General features: G+C 51.3%; 6 protein-coding genes across 6 annotated transcripts; all 6 read right to left on the reverse strand.

The window, feature by feature from the left end:
- Window positions 1-845: 845 nt before the first annotated feature.
- On the reverse strand, window positions 846-3,144 carry gfsA (glycosyltransferase family 31 protein). Its single transcript, XM_025714373.1, has one exon. The coding sequence runs from the start codon at window positions 2,803-2,805 to the stop codon at window positions 1,192-1,194; it is 1,614 nt and encodes a 537-aa protein (XP_025571036.1). The 5' UTR covers window positions 2,806-3,144; the 3' UTR covers window positions 846-1,191.
- A 5,112-nt stretch (window positions 3,145-8,256) lies between these two features.
- BO80DRAFT_365769 (alpha/beta hydrolase) lies at window positions 8,257-9,098 on the reverse strand (the record flags this gene model as incomplete). Its single annotated transcript, XM_025716216.1, has 2 exons — window positions 8,257-8,610; window positions 8,676-9,098. 2 exons carry the CDS (start codon window positions 9,096-9,098, stop codon window positions 8,257-8,259), a joined length of 777 nt encoding a protein of 258 aa, XP_025571037.1.
- An 839-nt stretch (window positions 9,099-9,937) lies between these two features.
- BO80DRAFT_416230 (putative Rab geranylgeranyl transferase escort protein) lies at window positions 9,938-11,964 on the reverse strand (the record flags this gene model as incomplete). The annotated part of the gene is made up of 4 exons (XM_025718176.1): window positions 9,938-10,463; window positions 10,646-11,659; window positions 11,717-11,835; window positions 11,891-11,964. The coding sequence occupies 4 exons, from the start codon at window positions 11,962-11,964 to the stop codon at window positions 10,126-10,128; spliced, it is 1,545 nt and encodes a 514-aa protein (XP_025571038.1). The 3' UTR covers window positions 9,938-10,125.
- Window positions 11,965-12,792: 828 nt separating this feature from the next.
- cyp1 (putative peptidyl prolyl cis-trans isomerase (CypC)) lies at window positions 12,793-13,810 on the reverse strand. The gene is made up of 3 exons (XM_025717175.1): window positions 13,702-13,810; window positions 13,610-13,651; window positions 12,793-13,545 (listed from the first exon to the last, which is right to left on the reverse strand). The coding sequence occupies exons 1-3, from the start codon at window positions 13,732-13,734 to the stop codon at window positions 13,135-13,137; spliced, it is 486 nt and encodes a 161-aa protein (XP_025571039.1). The 5' UTR covers window positions 13,735-13,810; the 3' UTR covers window positions 12,793-13,134.
- A 185-nt stretch (window positions 13,811-13,995) lies between these two features.
- On the reverse strand, window positions 13,996-15,343 carry BO80DRAFT_428862 (3' exoribonuclease family protein). The gene has a single exon (XM_025720336.1). It carries the CDS (start codon window positions 15,237-15,239, stop codon window positions 14,040-14,042), a length of 1,200 nt encoding a protein of 399 aa, XP_025571040.1. The 5' UTR covers window positions 15,240-15,343; the 3' UTR covers window positions 13,996-14,039.
- A 632-nt stretch (window positions 15,344-15,975) lies between these two features.
- Window positions 15,976-17,580, reverse strand: BO80DRAFT_428863 (GNAT family N-acetyltransferase). Its single transcript, XM_025720337.1, has one exon. The coding sequence runs from the start codon at window positions 17,447-17,449 to the stop codon at window positions 16,304-16,306; it is 1,146 nt and encodes a 381-aa protein (XP_025571041.1). The 5' UTR covers window positions 17,450-17,580; the 3' UTR covers window positions 15,976-16,303.
- Between the last annotated feature and the right edge of the window lie 707 nt (window positions 17,581-18,287).

Raw genomic sequence — 18,287 nt, forward strand, 5'->3', positions numbered from 1 at the left:
ACCACCACCGAAGAACCTTCTCGGTAGGTACCCCGTAAGCAGTCGAAAAAGACCCGATCACGGGATATGAATAATAAGCCGGGCCAGGCAGCCCACCACCTAGCTAGGGAGTGAACGAGAGACACGGTCGATTATCCTCCGTCTCGCCATCTATCTACCTACCTACCTACCTACCTACCTACATACCTCCCTAGTAGCTCACACTATAAGCCGTGTGTATATGTATGCCCCATATGCTCCATACATAATATATCATAGGTTGTACTTGGATTCGGGGTAGTATAAATATTAGTATGCGATAAGTGTTTAAGATGTACATTCTGCCGAGTGGGAAAGTCTTTTCGAAGGATTTAGGATATATTAGAGGGATAGCTGGAAGGAATGAGGATAGGTACTTGCAAGCTAGCCAAGAAGTCTCAGACATGCGTGGTTTCATGCGTGATGTGTAATGAATGAGTCGGGGGGATAATTCGATGGCGATTCTACGTGAAACACGCATCAAACCGAATCACGCAATCAGGCCACCGCCCATGACGAACGCTTCTCCTCTGTCAATTTAGTCATATCATCCTGCAGCCAGTGTGGATGTGTCTAATGCTACTATACGTACTCCGTAAAGGCTCCCGGATTAAGACTTAACTCGTAATATTCTGCCATAATGACAAATGCGCTAATCTCCAAAAGCAAAGCAATCGACCGCGGCGCGGCCGGCAAATTCTATTTTTACAAAATGATGCAAGAAGCCGCCTCGTTGCGAAGCCAGCAACCGGGAGAAGTGAAGGATGGGGAATTGTCGTGAGCGAGATACCTCGGGAGAACCCCCGAGGCCGTAGCCAAGTCAATCAAGGGACTCAAACAAGGTATGCTCTTCGCTGAAAACAACCAGTTCCGATCTTTGTCTGCGCCAATACAACGCCGGGCAAATGATCAATCAAAAAAGAAAAGCAGGGAGGCCGAAGGAGTCGGGGTAACCGAAAATGATACTGTTACACACCACCTTCATTTTCTGGATTTCCTTGTCGCCATTGACATTGGTGTTGTAGTGTAACAGGGAGATATGGAGCAAAATCACGTAGAAAATTGAAAAGGATAAAGGAATGTTAAAGAATGTGCAAGAATCGAAAAGCTTCACAGATCCCAAGGGCCAGCCTCAGTATCGGTCGTGTGGTCTCTCATGTGGTGAACAAGGACTTAGTGATGCTGTCTCCGGACACCATAGTCGTGGATGCCGGCACCACCGCCACCCTTGGGGCCGAGCCACACGATCTCAATGACACTGTGGCCTTCATCTTCTTCGCGCACATACCACTGGTGAACATTGTCACCAACCACGTAAGCGTCCCGCAACAACCAACGGTCCTTGGTGACACCCTCCTGATCCCGGTTGCGGAGGGGTCCCAGGCGGGCCTCGTAACCCCGGGGATCTTCCTCCCAGGTCTTCTCCGTGTGGTCGAAGTTGATCGCATCGTCGGGCGTGTTCTCATCGTAGGTATACTTGACGAGCGAATACCCGTTGGTGAAGACCCAGAAAGTGCGGGTGGAGCGACCAGTAGCGTTGTTGACGATCTCCTCCTGGTCAAAGACCCAGCGACGAAGAACCGAGCGGCGACCCGCCGCGGCGGCCACGGTGGTCATCTTCACGACATCCTTGGTGTACCAGCTGTTCCAGTGGTGCAGAGACTCGATCTTGCGGCCGGACTCGTAGACACCGTCAACCTCGCCCTTCATGTCCATCTGGTACAGAGAGGGCCAGAGGGTAAGAGGGGTGTCTCCGTATCTCTGGATGCACTGGCCGAGCTTCTGGTCACCAGGCTGCTCGCCCCACGACTGGCATTCGTCGTAGTATTCGTCCAGAACATCGAGAAGAGGCTTGGAAACAAAGACACCCGCACCTCCGAAAGCGATGTGACCGAAAGTATCAACCTGCCAGCTGGCCTCAGACAGAGCACCAATATAGTGCTTCTTGCTCACATCGAAGAGCTTCAATTCCTCGGCGATGGTCGACAGAGACAGGAAGAAAGTGTCATCATCAATGAAGCTGACCCACTGCGTCTGAGGGCGCTTGGTCTTGATGTGTTCAGAGAACGCCTGCACCAGGCCGAAATAACGAGCAGTAAAGTCCAGAGGAGACTGGATCAGGGTCAAATCCAAGCCACGGTTGCGGAAGTAGGCCTCCTGCTTGGGAATGTCGTCGTCCGACTCTGGAACAAGCACGATAATACCGGCCTTGGTGTTTCCGTAAGAGTACAGCAAAGAAGGCAGCAAGCGGTCCAGACGGTCAGCAGTGGTAGCCAAACCGAACAAGAGCTTATCAGTTTCGTCCACATCGTGGTCAGCAGCGACATTGACGTCGATAATCGGGGGGCAGGGTAGGGAAGCTTCCTCGTTCTCCGGCGACACGACCATACCACGCTCCATGACCGTCATGGGAGGGAGCACCGGGATTTCGATATCCTCCAACGAGTTAAATTCGGTCTTGGGGCTCACATGGTGAGGACGGAAGTAGGCGCGGGTGTAGTTCTTGCGAGGAAGCCATTCGCTGAAAGGCAGAGGAGGCATAAGACCAGGATCCACGTCGCATGCTTTGGCCGGGGGAGGCGTGGGTTGCAGCTGGATCTGAGGGGAAGTTGATCCAGCGACGCGGTCGACCGGGTGCTTGAAGCGCAGGAGGGCAGCCTGGTCGAAGCGTTCGACGCACCAGAAGAAGAACCCAATGGAGAAGAGGGCGATCAGAGGGAAGACCGTTTTGACACGAAACATCGGCATCTTGACGGTATTATTAAGGTTATGGTTGTTCTTGAACATGTAAATGGTTGTCAGGTCGGTGACGAGATTATTAGATTTTTGTGTGATCGTTTCAAAAGCACGTCAACGGCAAAGTTGTCGTCACCGGATCCGTTCTTACAGGCCGAAGCGAAACCGAACGGAAAGAGGGTATAAAGAGTGGAATTGGCCGATAGAAAAAATGATCCTGATAAGGAAAATTGTTTCTATTGCCAGGGAGACTGTCAACGAGAGGCTGGCAGCGTCGAGACCTGCGACACGGTCACGGAAAGGGGTGGTGAGACCCGGCGAGAAATTATTGGGCCAGATAAGTCGCAGGAACAGAGACCCCCGAGGAAAAAAAAGGCCCACGAGAAGGGGAAAAGCGAAAGCGCAACCGGACGGGGCGTCCAGGGCCTAGGAAGAAGTCAAGAGGAGAGGGGAGGTGAGAGGACGAGGTGCTTGCTGATTGTCGAGGTGTGAGGATGAGGAGGGAAAGGGGGAGAGGAAAGAAGAGAAGGAGGAGGGGGAGAAGCGTTCGAGAAGTAGAGAAGATGAGGGACACAAGACAGGAGGGAATGCCGAATACAGGACCACGGGTTGGGCTGGGGCCAAAGCTCTTCCCACTGGGTAATTTTAATCTGCAAATATTAAGCTCAACCCGTCTCTGAGTGGGTGGGTGGTTCAGAGTGGGAATCCTGGGTTTCCGCTATAAGGCGATGGGGCGACGACGGAAGGGGTTCGGTTCGTGCAGTGCAGGATGGATATGGATGAAGAGGAGAGGAGGGAAGAAAAGAGAGAAGCAGAAGAGGGAAGAGAGGCAAGTTGGCCGGATTGGGGGGGATTATGAATTGATGATGGTATTATTATCAGTGAGGAATTTACACCACTGTGATGCTTGGTGTTCTTATGCTCGGCGTGTTGACGCCTCCCGCCGGGTGCCAAGTTCCCTTCTTGCGTTACCTTTTTTTTTGGCTCTGATTTCCTAGTATGTATTGCCTTGGCCTGCCGAGTAGTATCTTGTTTCTGCCTCTTCTTCTTTTACTTCGCTGATGATGATTCTTTCTTTCCTGCCTCCTCGACAGTGTACAAAGTCCGCTGCCGTCCACCCACCTTTCGATGCCGATCCCTGACTGAAGGAAGAATGTCGATGGATGGATGGATCTTCACTGCTCCACTCGGCCGGTGGCGGGTATTTTTCACTTTCGCCTTTCGGACCCTGGCAAACTTGCGATACGGAAACGGTGGTTCTGCATTCCCCGACGCGTTGACAGTCGTCGTCTTCCTTCCCTCATGATGCTTCCAGCCTTCTACCGCCCACGTCTCATGAAATCATTCTGTGACAGTAGATCCTGAGAATGTCCGATACATCGAATCTGGATAGTTTACAGATCTCAAGCGTCAATGCATTTCCGCAAGCCCTCCCGTAGGAGGTACATGCGTAGGTGCGTATCTCCGCCTCGATCTTTCCGATACCACAGGTACCTCCAGAAGTCCCTACAGCAGCGTCAACTGATCAACTCTACGGGGAAATCGTGAGAGTCTACAGAAATAGAACGTCGTTCGGAGTTCAATTTAGGCTTTCCCCCCCGGCTCATCTGCCTGCCATTTCCCAGGTATTGAGGGGTTGGGAGTCGTATTCCTAGCAGATGTACTTCGAAGCTTGCGTTGGCCCTCGAGTACACAGTAGGTATACTTCGTACTTGGTGCTGGAACCCCAAACAGCTGATCACCGTTTCTTGTCTATTTCAAACCAAACAGCAGTGTTACAGGACGTTGTATGCTTAGCCTTTCATTTCAACGTCGACGGTAAGGATGAGATGACAGCTGGTGTCTTGTCCCCATCCACCAGACATTCTCGGAATGTTCCAGTAGGTGGTCGGTCTCCCCACTGCTATTCTTATCCCCGACTGCATGATCCATCAAAGTATGGAGTATAGCAGCATGTACGGAGTAGATGGGTATTATTCCGTGCTGCCCGGTGGACAACCTCGATGCTGTCGCCGACCGCAATGCATCCACACAAGCACATCCACATCCATGCCATGCACCTGAGACATTCAACGCCGTGTAATACTCTGGGGGAACCAACCGAGTGGCCGGTGCAACTAAAAAGATGGAAACTTCGATCTGCGCGGTTGCCCGCCGGACCAGCCAGTCAGCGAAGACCCTTTAGGGGCTCGCTGAGGCCGGTCGCCCCACGGGCCGCGTGTCCTTCTCGGTCCTCACCCTCTCCTATTCTGCCGGTGCCCTCCTCCAGAGTACCTATACGGAGTACACACTACGCCGTAGTGTCCATGGTGGTCCTCCTCAGGTGAAACTAGGGTCGTCACGGTCACAACGTGCGGGCCATCCAGCCTGGTTGTGGCAGGAGGGTCAACCGCCTAACGAAGTACATCGCACGCCATCCAGCACTACCCAGGACAATCTGAGGCCTGGCCTGGGCTGGCTCAACTCCGACTAGGGCGGTCGGCAGGCTTTGCCTCAGAATTCATCGGTCGGATAGAAACTCTCAGATACGACCTTGTGGTCCCCGTTTTTCAGCTCCCTTCGGTGCCACGGCTTGAAATTAGCAGTAAAAAAAAAAAAAAAAGAAATAAGAAAACCCTCCCAGTCTTTGCCCCTAAATTCCCATTTCTATGTATAGTGCTGCCGCCACGTCCCCACGAGGCCAGAGAGTGGCAAAAGGTGGCCGTGCCGTTGAGCCTCATGAGTGGACATCCGACATGGGCAAAGAATGGGCTGACCAGATTGCCTCCAGACTTCGGGGCCTGTACCTGGGTGGCCCTGTGGTTGGAGTGGTCCCCCGTCAGCTGGTCCAGCCACCCAACTCGCATTGGAAATTTTGCAAACCAAGGATATACCTCCGACTCAGCAGCCCGTCCGGACGCGCGTACGCCCTCCTGGATACTTTCCTCCGCAGCTGGGCAGCCTGTCATTGATGGATTGTCTTTCTGCGGCCGCGGAGGGGTCAGACTGCAAGTGGGCGCATAAATCATGTTTGCGACATTGTCCGGGCCAATGGCAGGAATCCTCTGGCAATCGTGGACTGGCCCTGCGCCATCATGAAGATGTCCATGGTGAATCTATACTGGCACCATCCAAACGGTCTCTCCGTCAGTCGAGTCCACCCACACGGGAGCAAAAGGGATCGACATGGTCGTCGTTTCGTAGTGACATGGTCATGTCGCTAAAAGACATTGCCGGGCAATTAAGCTTGAACGCCAGCCTTGGCAGCTGTCACGCTCGCACGATTCGATGGACCCTGACACTCTGTCAACCTTTTTGCATGAGATGCATGGGCCGTCTGTCCTGGCTGCATAGAGTTCAGCTTTCATCCAGGTCTTTCCTGGAGTTCAAGCCGCTTCCGTGCAATCCATTCGTCCGCGACTCGTGAACCAGTTTGGATCGCAATGCATGAGGGCGGTCTAAACTACAATGAAAGCCCCTGATCTTCATCCAGTATCTATCCTTGCCCAGAGCCGAGATGCCAAGGAACCAAGATGGATGCCAGTGCTTTTTAGGGAATAATGTGCGCCCGCTCAGGTTGACCGTCTACTTGCTTTTACCGTAACTGGACTCAGTGGACGGTACTCCATAGATATGGAGTCGATGCCAGAGGAACAATGACATCAAGGGAGGGTCCTGTTCAGGGTCCAGTGCCCTTTTCCGAGGCCGGTTCCCGAGTGAGATACCGAGCGGCATCGACCAGTTCCTTGTTCGATACCTTCCCAGCCTTTTTCAGCTGACCCAAGGGGGTTGGTTTTCTCGATCGAAAAACCACTCAATATAACAGCTTGGAATCCAGCCTGACACACTACCCTATGGACCCTATGGTATTCATTTAGTCGGTAATAGTTCCCAAGTTGTAGTGTAGTTCACCACCTAGCTACTGTGTACCAACAGACCACCTCGAGATGATAGGCCAATGGCCGGGAACATGCAATCGGCCACTATCGCCAACCTAATCAATCTCCGAAGCTGGGAAAGCTTTTCACAGTCCAAAGACTTTCAAAACACCAGCCACTCGGCCATGCATACTGAACCATACTAAGCAATAACAAGTCCAGAATATAAGCTATGTATGATGCCATATGCCACCATAATAGACATGAATCACAGCAGTCCTAATATATTAAACCCATCCACGTACGCAGCATGGAGTACGTACTCCATCCAACACCCAACCTCGAACACCACAATTTGCAATACCCAATCCATACCATACATACAACTTAGTAGTAAGTATTAATATCCCCTGAACCATCCAATCCGATCATCTCAATCGGCCCATCAACCCAGTAAAGCGCGGAAATTAAGCGATATTAAGTGAGCACAGATACCCGTGGACTATAGGATCTTAGTGGCCCGATAGAGCGTTTCAGGTCTATCAACGGGTGAAATGAATTGTGGGTATCTTTGCAACTTGCAGGTTCTGTCTGATTGAGGTTAATTATTTGTGTCTCACTTGTGATTAAGTGTTCCTTGTTTAAGCTTTGGGTATGAGGAGGGAGGAATATCTGAAACGATGTGATGGAATGTCATGATCTAGATAGATAGATAGATAGGTTGATTTATATTGTGCGACGGTGACTGTAGATCTACCATTACTCTGTAGAATGTAATTCATTGTCTGTATTGGAAATTGGAATTCGACATTTGCTATCAAATTAGATGATGTCCGTCCTGAACTCCTTATCTGCTGGATTCGAAGGATTCAATGTAATCTTAAAAATTCAATCTCACCATCTACACTTACCAAGTATCACCACCCATGCATATACTAATCAACATCAATCCTGCGAGGCAAATTAACCCCTATATAAATTAATAAAAATCCAATTTATCTGTTCTTTGTTAACGTCCAATCAAGGATCCGTGCATCCGGTACGATGTTTCTCATATCAGGAGATCGAACATTAGTTTTCAGTCGCTTTTGTTCCTGTCCCCTGCATCCGCAAGTCCCGTGTCATTCCCTCTTTGTTAGACCAGTGGGGAGCTCGGAGGTTGTAATCTAGTTGGGATTTCCCAGACACAACGGTCTGAGCTTGCTGATGTATGTTCAAAGTTCATCCAGTCCAGGTCGATGGGTCTAGTATGTGGTGTTAGGTAAGCGGGAACTTGACTGGAGATGATAATTTTGCATGGACGAGTGGCCTTAATCTGTCCTAAGGGGGTATAGTGTCGAGGTGTAGATTGCTATATGGATAAGAGAAACTGTATGTGGTAGTGGATAGTATAAAGATGGTTGCTATATCGGTTTGATTTCATGTTAGTGCTTCGGAGAATTGATGATAGATAACAAACGGTCGTGTGTTTTTTTGCGCTGGTTTATACTATTCTTTCATCAGATGGTATCGAGGTGAAGAGCATTAATTGCTAGCTCTTTTTAAGAACTGGACTTGGTTTTCTAATATCTATGGAGCAAGACTATTCCCGATAGTACATTGTATTGTATAATCTAATCTATATTCTTGAATAGCGTTATATCCATCACATCTCCTCCCACTGCTTAGCCAGCTCCAGAATAACCTTACTCAACTCCTCCGTAGCCGACAACTGCGCACTATGACCAGTTTGAATCTCCCTCGTGATCCATTTCTGTCCAGTGGCCTGCACCATTGCAGTCTGCGCCTCATAGGGAACCGCCCGGTCATAGACAGTATGAATATAAGCGATGCGATCCCGGAAAGCCTCCGTATCCCAACTCGTCTCCGGACAGGGACTCTGAAACGAAGTCAAGCCTTGGGGGAGGGCGGCTTGACAGGCGGCGTCCGCAAGGGCAGGGGCGACATCATAAAACAAGGGGGGCTTGGGGTCGTCGCAACGGAGTACGTTCTCTTTTTCCTATATGGATACCATATGTTAGTGGGTGAAGTGAGTGTGTGTGTGAGAGAGAAGGGGATGCATACATCAGCATACATATGTGGCGGCAGATGTCCACCAAAGTTATCTATCACGCTCAAGCCATCCCCTCCATGGGGAAGTATAGTTGCGATGAAGATCTGACCCAATACAGCGGTATTCTTGCTTTGAGCAGCACGGTCTGCCTTTCCCAGACCGCGAGCGGCTGCGCTGGCGGGCATGCCGCTGTAGGAGTGGCTGATCAGGATGATATCCCGCTGGCCGACATCGAGCATGGGGAGCAGCATCCGGGAGCGGACGTACTCGGCGTCATCTAATGCAGTTACTGGTTCTTGGACGCCGATGCTGGGAAGCAGAGCACTGAAAGCTCCGTAGCCTTCGGACTGGAGAAGATGGAGGAGATAAGCATAGTGAGCTGGGTTCTGAGATGCGCCGGGGACGAGGACAAAGACGGGCTTGTTGGAGGCCATTGCGAGGGGAAGGATGGAAGGAAGGGTAGATGAGATTTGAAAGTCGAAGAGCTGGATTTCATACTGGTGATAGAAGGAGATGCTGGGGTTTAAATACTCACTGGGGCTTCAACTTTCCTCGGACAAGAGTGAGGTGGAAGCGCATCTTACCTATAGACCAACAAGCTATCGATATCTCCACATCGGGTCTGTTTGTAGATTGTTGACAGCGCCATTGGATACGCATAGCGGGCAACGTTATGTTTATTGGGTACTTCGTAAGATCATAGTTAGTAGTAAATGGGACCTGGGGCTGAATAGCCTCTCGGTTCGGAGCAATCTTACTGGCTCACTCGTAAGATTATTTCAGGCTAACTCATGTGGGATTAGGTCGCCGGCAGCTAGCAATAGAAAACCCGATATAATGGAAGACAGGACTGTTCAAAGGAATGATCCGGAATGATATGTAGCTACTTTCATCATCTCTCGCGCGCCCTTTCGATGTGCCGTGTCGGATCCCCTGGACAAGTAGTTGGCCAAGTAACTAGCACACAGCATGTACGAAGGAGAGGATCTCTAGATGGACAGTCAACACTATCCTGGTCAGGAATATCTCATCCAGGAAGTGTAACATCGTTTCAAGCCACATGCATGAGCTACAGCTGGTGTCACGGAGACACGAGACACGAGACACGGGATGCGGGAAGATGGAAGGCTAGCTCCAGCTCTGTTAATGAGCTAACCAGCCTTATGTTACACTGGCTCGGAGAGTTATGAATGTCGTACACGGATTGAGCACAGCGTGTTCGTGTAAAAAGAGGACATGTATGGATGCGAACATGGATGTTGCACATGTCGATGGTGCAGCAAGATGGGTGCATGATCATATGCTGGTACACAAGACGAAGATTTGAAACATATTGCTAATGACAAGAGCAGAGATAGGAGTGACATGACGCAGGCGCCGTCGTCATACATTATCATAGAGCATGTCTATCTAAATCGTGACTACAGAATATTTACATGCGGATTGCTCTACAACCACGCATCATTCCTCATCATAAGCGCCCTCTCGATCCTCGAATTTCATAAACTCGTGGTCCGCGGCCTCGTCCCCCATGACCAGCTCCCAGGCATTCTTGACCGTGTCAATCAAAGAGTCGTCAAATGCAAGGTCAAGGCTAGCAGGTGGGAGGCATATGACATTCTTGGATGGAAAGGCTATGTCGGCGGCACGTGAGCCATCTCGGCCCAACTGCGTATAACGCAGGGACCAGAGAACCTTCACAGTCGCATCGGCCGCTGACTGAAGAAGCTTTTGCACAGCAGTCTCAATCATCGACTGCCCCTCGGGTCCAGGGATGCAAACGCTACTATAGATGACGGCTGACAGATAGTTAGCAATGTGTCATGAGACAATGCAACTTGCAAGAAACAAAAATGAAGCTCATGATCAGTTTGGAAAAGTTCTCGATCAACGATATATCAGGCAATGTAGATAAGTTTTGGAAAAAAAATCATCATATGAGCAAAGGGGGAACTTGGTAAAGAGAAGTTAGATTACTCACATTGTCCATTTGGACACTCGCCAGTCTCGCTGGAGTGAACAACAGTGTACACCGGAGGCGAATCATCTGCACAACCAAGAGAGCTTCCCGGGAATACCACCACTGCTCCAACAGGGACTGGTCCGCCCTCTGCTGTGTGGGGGAAGAGACTTGCGAGCGAAGATGAAACGACAGAGATAGACCGGGCCACTTTGTCACACTCAGGAGAAGGGCGAGCTTCTGCGGGAAGATCCCAATTGGAACCAACCACGAACCGCGATTTTACGAGTTCATCGTTGGTCAATTGAACCTGTACACGTCCCTCGTCACTGGTTTCTTGCTCGGTGGGATACTCGAGCGATTTGATCCCAGTGTTCAAGACATACACACCACCTCCTACGGCAAGGGCACGGCATCCGACCTGAGAAATCTCAGAGCCGCCGCCCCATTTCACCGAGAGAGCCCCAAAGCCAGGGCCAAACACACCAATCGACGACAAATGTCTCTTGATACGCGGGATGGCGTAATGGGCGGATGTTTGTTCGGGAGACGACTGCGACAGGCAAAGTGAGAGCAGTGGGCCATGGAGCTCGGCGGGAACCTGGAACTTCGTAGCTAGGTACTCAGAAAAGGGTGCCGCGAGGCCCTCCTCTTCCAGAGACGAGCTTGGTTCTTCAGACAGATCTCCACTCTGCTGAGCCTGACCCAGATGACGAAGGAACCTCATCAGAGTTCGCTTCGACTTCATACTGATCACATCATCCGTGAAAACATCCTCACGACTGCCAGGGACGCGATAGAGTGGACTCTTATCATCGTCCCCTGGTTTGTATAACCACCAGCTTCCAACAGCCTGAAACTCCAATTGCCGGTAGACCTTCGATGACACCAAGGTAGGCAGTAACTGGGATCGGGCGTAGATCAGCTGCGGCGACAATGAGAGGGTATATGCTCGAGAAGCAGAGAGCTGACCAGCGGGGTCCGCCGAGCTTTCCGAAGATATACTAGCATTTTCAAAGGGGAGCTCCCCGGTGTCTAGCTCACCCACGAGTCAGCAGGGGCCTGGCGTCGCCTAGACTGGGGAGCTCCTACCCTCGTTCACTTTAGCAGCCCACTCTTCCGCCTCCTGAAGGCTGAAGGCAGCCTCAGGACCACCGTAGTATGGATTCCTGTCAACATGGAGCACGTTCTTACCTGACCTGGAAAGGGCCCTGGCAAGGGACGTTAGCTGTAAGCAAATACAGCATTGACTGGAGAACAGCTCACAGAGCCAGCAGTGACTGGGCCAATCCAGTGCCAGAGATTGTCACATCCCATGGGGTATCCGCCAGTGATTCCATGGTGATGACGACTGAACTGCAAGCAAAGCTAGAGTGAGGGGCTTAGCGCTTTCTCAAAGTTTGATGAGCAAGCCCAGCGATCATCACATTGGGTCACAAGCTGCTAGACGCGTTTGTAGCAGGACTTCCAAGCCCATGGGTGTGCGATCCGCTCAAGGATGAAAAGAATTTCAGCGAGGGAAAAGAAGGCGAGGGACACGCGAAGAAATACGGACCCGCACTGGGGCATCACGTGACTATATACTATTTCAAGGCTTACTGGACTTCGAGTGATTACGTAGATATTCTAGATTAGCATAGACTTTATCCAGGGTCCCCTAGACTTATAAACTCCATGTAGAGAGGTCAGGTGAGTTCTTAGAACTAGTGGAACGATTTGAGCGTTGGTGAAGGCCAGGTGGTTGCTCATATCGATGCAGGTGACTGCGAAGGACATGCACGGTCTTTCTCCCTCAACGTGCATACTGAGATAACTAACTTAGTAGCTCGATACATTCAAGGGCCTCTTCGCTTTAATACTGGTCTCAAGCAAAGACATAGTAGTGCGGTAATGCCTGCAGTTCCACCGTATGTCGACTGTTGAGTGTTGTTATTGCCTGAGGCTACAACAAACAGACTATTCCTAGAACAGCTAGACGCACATGACGGGCGCCGCTTAAGGAGGATTTCGCCCACAACGACAGCTTTTCTTCTTCACACCACTCCTGGTGCTCTGCACAGGCATACTGCTGTCTATAGCAGTTACGTCGTTTTAGCACAAGCCTTCACTGGTCTTGTTGTTATAGGAGTGGTAGATAGATATTTCACTCTGTATCTGCTGCTCTGGATGGTTACATCTGATGGAAGCGGTTCGTTTTGCAGTGATACATTCCGCATATCTAATTTGTAGTCTGCTCGTCTACATAGAGTCGTGCTCTTACGTTGCAGACATCAGCCTATGGCTGTCGTAGCTTTTCCCGGATCTGGCGTCGCTGCTATGTAAGGAACGCATGTCTGCTCGTGCTCTGCAATGCTTTCGAAGAGTGCAGTGCGTCAGGCTTCCCAACACCAACGTCTGCTTGCCTGCCTCCATGCCTCTACCTCGATCAGTCTGGGGAGGACTGGTGTTGCCGGGATGCCAAAATGTAGTTCTTGCGTTGATTTGCCCATGACCGTCTGGTCTGAAGTCCCTCACTCGTCTCCCTCCTCCACGATTCTGGCACGGAGCATCTTGACCTCGTCCATTGGCCGGTCTTCGGAGTTGGTCTTCACCAGTCCCATGCGCTGTATCACTCGCATGCCGCTCTTGACACGACCGAAAATGGTGTGCTTTCCGTCCAGCCACGGAGTCGGAGCAAGTGTAATGAAGAACTGGCTGCCGTTGGTGTTGGGCCCGCTGTTCGCCATGCTCAAGATCCCAGCACCGGTATGTTTGAGACCCGGATTGATCTCATCCTCAAATTTCTCTCCGTAGATCGAGCTTCCTCCTCTGCCAGTGCCGGTAGGGTCGCCGGTTTGTACCATGAAGTTGGGAATGATGCGGTGGAAGATGACATTGTTGTAGTAGCCTCGTTGCGCTAGTGTCGCGAAGTTCTTACACGTCTAGATGACTTAAGGTCAGCGCAAGGCATGAGGATTGGGTGAGTCGAGTAATTCTGTAACTGACCTTTGGCGCATGCGCATTGTAGAGCTCTACCGTGAACGAGCCCTGGGCAGGTTAGCGGATCATGCTGACGCAGTAGCTTTGGACATCCATACCATGCTCGTATCGAAAGCCACGTCGGTCGCCATTATGAGTTATAACACACGGGTTTCAAGTCGATTATGGGTGCTTGCCAACCGATAAGTAGTGAAGGGTGAAGTTGAGCTTTCCTCTGGCGCGGCGGAAGGTCGAGATTCAGTCTTGGCATTCGATGTTCCATGAGATGCCGGGCCAGCAACTCTCTCATAAACAGAAAGCTCCGGCCTTATACCTTTGAAATAAGAGTTAACCAATTAGAACTGTAAGCTGTCTATTTGTCTTTATCTAAGGATTAAATGAAGACGGACATGGTATCATTGCACGTAGCATTAGCCACTTTCCATATAGAATATTATCAACACTGCTCTAGAATATGCTTCACTTCTCCCCATCTTTGCGCGGATATGTCAACCAGCGCCTTCAATTCCTTGCCATCCACTGCCCATCCTCCATTCTTCTCCATCTTCACAATAACCGTCTTGCCCGTGCCTTCCTCCTTATCAACCACAATGCAAACGCGTTCCTGAGTCAGTCCTTCCTCGTAGCCATCAGGGTCGGCCAGAATCCACCTCCGCTGAATGCCCTTTCTAGCACTCTCCTCGATTTCCCTCTCCTCCTCAGCGTCCGGAATGATAACTGCCCTCCAGCCAGCAGCCGCATCAGCCTCGAACACACAGAACGAACTCGCAACAGGCAGGCCGCGCAAAGACAGTTTCCGAGATTCAGAGACCGCATCAGAGCACACAACCATCTCGTTATCAACATCCCACCACGCCCGAGGCAGCTTTGTATCACGTAGTGCAGCCAGCACCGCAGCCCAAGCAGCATCGAATGGGTTTCCTGCCAAGGAGATGATCATGATGTCGATGTAAAGCACCCAAAACGCCTTAATCTCCTTATCCTTGCCGACTTCCTCTCCGCGCTCCGCATCCACATCCATCTGCTCGGACTCATTATGCCGTTCCAGGTCTTCCTGCCCCAGACTAGGCGGCTGGTACCAAATCCGTAGATCCTCCGCGCGAACCAGTCTCGTACTATGCAGCAAGTTCAGAATCTGGTGAGACAAGGACTGCGCTAACGCCGACGGGGGAGCGCCGGGAATAAACCCCGGTGCGCAGCCGGTGCTCAGCGAAAGATTCGGGACGAGAAGGTTAAGTTGTTGGATGTGCGTTTCGTCTTCGGGATCTTCCTCTTCCTGAGTGGGCTTTTGCGCTGGGTTGGTGAGTTTCCGGCGCTTGTTCATAGAGGAGGATGAGTGCGACACGCTCCACGAGGCGATGTCGTCTGTGGGGAGGATTTCCGCTCGTACGCCGCATACGGCGGTCGTATCGCCCACTCTTACGACTGCGCTGCCATTTGTGTGGGTCAGGGAGCCGGTGTTGGCAGAGGTGACGCGAAATTGGGAGGTGGCGCGGCCATTTGCTCGGATGGAGGGCTGGTTGCTCGATGCGGGGGGTGAGAGGTGGGCGAGGAGATAGGCGTGAGGTTGGAGTCGGGCGAACTGCGAGGGAGGGAGGGTGAGGGATGGGGGAACGGATGGCGCTGCAGAGGCCATTTTGATCGTGGTTCAAGCCGACGTAGTGGTGTCCCGACTGATATAGTATAGGGAATCCCAATTGAGACAAAAGTGGCTTTCTGGGACTGCCAGTCTCGATGAGGAGAAGTTGGTTGTCGGGGGTTCGCATTTTTCTGCGGCAGAATCCGGGCATTATCGGGGCGGTGAGGGCTTTGGATAGATCGACAGTATAACCTGAAGTTATCTGTGACTCGCGAGAGAGGGCTCTAAGCGGTAGAATGAAGTGTCAAGGAAAAAATGCCAATCTCATTCCTCCTACACCAGCAGCACAAAGACAACAGGTACCTATGATTCTCGTTATGTACTTGTTGATAGGCACTTGGAAGAATGACATCCTCCGGAATCCTGTACGGTTGAACCATTTATACCTTCGTTATCTAGAACTATAAGAAGGATTTTTCATACTCCTCGACCCAGAAACTGATAAGTCATTGCATGGCTGGAGAATTGGAACGAAATTGCCAATATACCAAACTCCGCGTACACCAAGTAACACTTGAACCTCTCCTTCTTTGTCAGCGATACCAGTGAATGATTGGGAGATACTATATATATCCTTCTGCACGCCGCGTGCTATCAATCTGATAGATCTCACAGACCAATAAGAGTGTCCTGTTGGGCGAGATATCAAAGGAATCGCGAAAATCCACTTCGAATATTCATCCAATGGCGGCGTGTTAGGACGCGTTGGAGAGTTTCAGTGGGGGTGGCTTTGGGTTCTTGGAGGCATGCATTCACTGCTAGAAGCCATAGTTTGCGGGCTGCTATGCTAGAATAAGGGGTAGTGCGCGCCACTGCTTGAGAGTATTGATAGGAGCTCGACTAGTCTATGTAGAGGTGTATTCACAACCCGGACATAAGCAAATGAAGACAATCTGGAAAGGAGGGCAGTATGTGGATCTATCCTAATGGACTGGACAAAGGTAGGGGTATCAAATGATGGTGAGAAATTCAAAACGCCAAAACAACAAGAGACAGGAGCAAACCAAGACACATAAGCAATAGTATCAGTGCTTCTATGCTTCTAGACAAGTAAAGGAAAGTCATGACCGCTGAGGCTCTTCATCGGCTTTACGCTTCCTGCTCACACCATCGTCAACCTCAAGAAGCTTAGAATCCGAATCTGCAAAGGGTTGCACTCCATGGTCTTCCTCATCATCGCCGTCTTCGGCCTCGACTTTCTCCCAGTCGTCATCGTCATCCCTAGGTGCTTTGCGCCGATCTAGATCCTTGTTGCGAGCAGAAGTGTCCTCGCTATCCACATCAGTCCACTGGAGGATGAGTTTGACTATCCTTGCCCCGGAAGGTTTCAAGCGACGGTAATAGTTTTCCACGATCCCATCTTCGACCTTGAACCCACGTGCAACGTACCACCTCAGACCTTCTTCGTTGGCCTCGTGAACATGGGCCGTGACGGTGCGAATATTGTAATGTCTCACCAGCTCTGACACTCGCTGACTAGATCGGGAGCCCGAGGAACTAGAAGAATACGTATCTGGCGCGAAGAGTAGTGAATTAAGGAGCGATGCCGCAATTCCACATCCTCGATAAGGAGAGAGAAGGTGGAGGGTCTGAATGTAGAGATTTGTCGGCTCGGCATTCGAGCGGCCTTGCAAAATACCCGCGGTAGTGGGCGGCAGCCGCTCCAGTCGGCACCTGATTCCCCCAATGACCTTGTCAGTTCCTGTCGTTGAAGTCTGCAAGCTCGTCGATGAAGATGGCGGTGCGGAGGCGGGCACGGCAGCTACCGGATGATCATGGTAGACGGCCACGCGGGACAGCGACGCGATCACGGGATCCGTGATCGTGGCTGTGTAGAAGGAATTCGGATAGCGAATGGGAAGCAACAAGCCCGTGATCCGTGTGAGAGAAGGAATGTGAGCTGTGCCCACTACCTCAACGCTAACATGCGGGTGCGGAGTGGGGTGGCCTGATGCGATGGGATTTGGGTATGCAACCGCTTGGAAAGTCGAGTCCCGGCCTGCTGGAGGCTGAAGTTTGGCTGCCAGGCTCACAGAAGGTGAGCCCGAAGTAGACGGTATAACAAAGGGGGGCGGACATATGGGCGGCCTGGCGTGGGGGTTGTTTGAAGACGAGGAAGTTATCGACGCTGGCGCCTGAGGGGGAGACAAAGGTGGAGAAGTGGGCGCTTTGGATTGATGCGCCTTTGCGAAGAACTGGAAGGCCATGGTGGATGTAGAAGCAGATGTGATGTGTCGACCACGCTGTCGAAGTGGTCTGCTTCCTCTAGCGCACCTATGGCAAGCAAACGGGCATCCAGAAGCGCTGTGAGGGGAGAGGAGGGGAACGAGCAGAGGGCGACAAGAGGGGTACCCGAGACACGATCCAAAAGCGGTGGACGAAAACGGCGAGAGAAACGCGGAGATGCGATAAGATAAGATCGGGCGGTCGGACGAAGTTCAAAGAGGCAAAGGCCAGCGCAAAAGAGCCTCTCTCCACGTCCTCCGATCCAGGATTGCCCCTGGTGCTGCACCCTCACTTGGCGTCTTGGGCTTATTTTTTTGGCTGCATCACACATTTCACCGTGCCCTCTATTTATGTCTCTCCATCGGATGTGAAACCAGGTAGGTTCCTCCCCCTGGCGGTGATCGCCGTGCGCGCAGTCCGCTGATTCTCCCTACCGTGGGTGTTTCCCGCCCCCGGGTAATAGACGCCATTCACTCCGCCAGGCAGATGGGCCCAGGTGCTATTGTCCCTTTTGTGTTATCTCTTTGAGACTCATTCAATACCGGGAATTGGTCGTCTCCTTTATTGCTCCCTTTGTTCGGACCAACACGGACACCGCAAGTCATCTATTACGCCATTGTCCCCCATCCGCATCCGTTGAGCGGCGACCAGCGAACTCCGACTCAGATTTTCCTCGAACTTCCTACGCAGACCTATATGGAGTCATTGTGTTGATATCGGCGATATACTTTGAAGCTGTGCGGAAGCGACCGTTGTCTTGACTGCGAGTCTCAGTTAATTGACATTGTGATTGCTGCATATTTAGCACGAAGGTGTGTG

Source organism: Aspergillus ibericus (genome assembly GCF_003184845.1).
Source record: "Aspergillus ibericus CBS 121593 unplaced genomic scaffold BO80scaffold_53, whole genome shotgun sequence".
In the NCBI taxonomy this organism is placed as follows: domain Eukaryota; kingdom Fungi; phylum Ascomycota; class Eurotiomycetes; order Eurotiales; family Aspergillaceae; genus Aspergillus; species Aspergillus ibericus.

Excerpts from the sequence above, each read along its gene's own strand:
- gfsA (XM_025714373.1), bottom strand. The coding sequence starts at position 2,805 with ATGTTCAAGAACAACCATAACCTTAATAATACCGTCAAGATGCCGATG.
- cyp1 (XM_025717175.1), bottom strand. The coding sequence starts at position 13,734 with ATGGCGACCGACGTGGCTTTCGATACGAGCATG. Across the intron at positions 13,652-13,701 it reads TGGCTTTCGATACGAGCATG|GGCTCGTTCACGGTAGAGCT; the intron begins GTATGGATGTCC and ends TAACCTGCCCAG. Across the intron at positions 13,546-13,609 it reads ACAATGCGCATGCGCCAAAG|ACGTGTAAGAACTTCGCGAC; the intron begins GTCAGTTACAGA and ends TAAGTCATCTAG.
- BO80DRAFT_428862 (XM_025720336.1), bottom strand. The coding sequence starts at position 15,239 with ATGGCCTCTGCAGCGCCATCCGTTCCCCCATCCCTCACCCTCCCTCCC.
- BO80DRAFT_428863 (XM_025720337.1), bottom strand. The coding sequence starts at position 17,449 with ATGGCCTTCCAGTTCTTCGCAAAGGCGCATCAATCCAAAGCGCCCACT.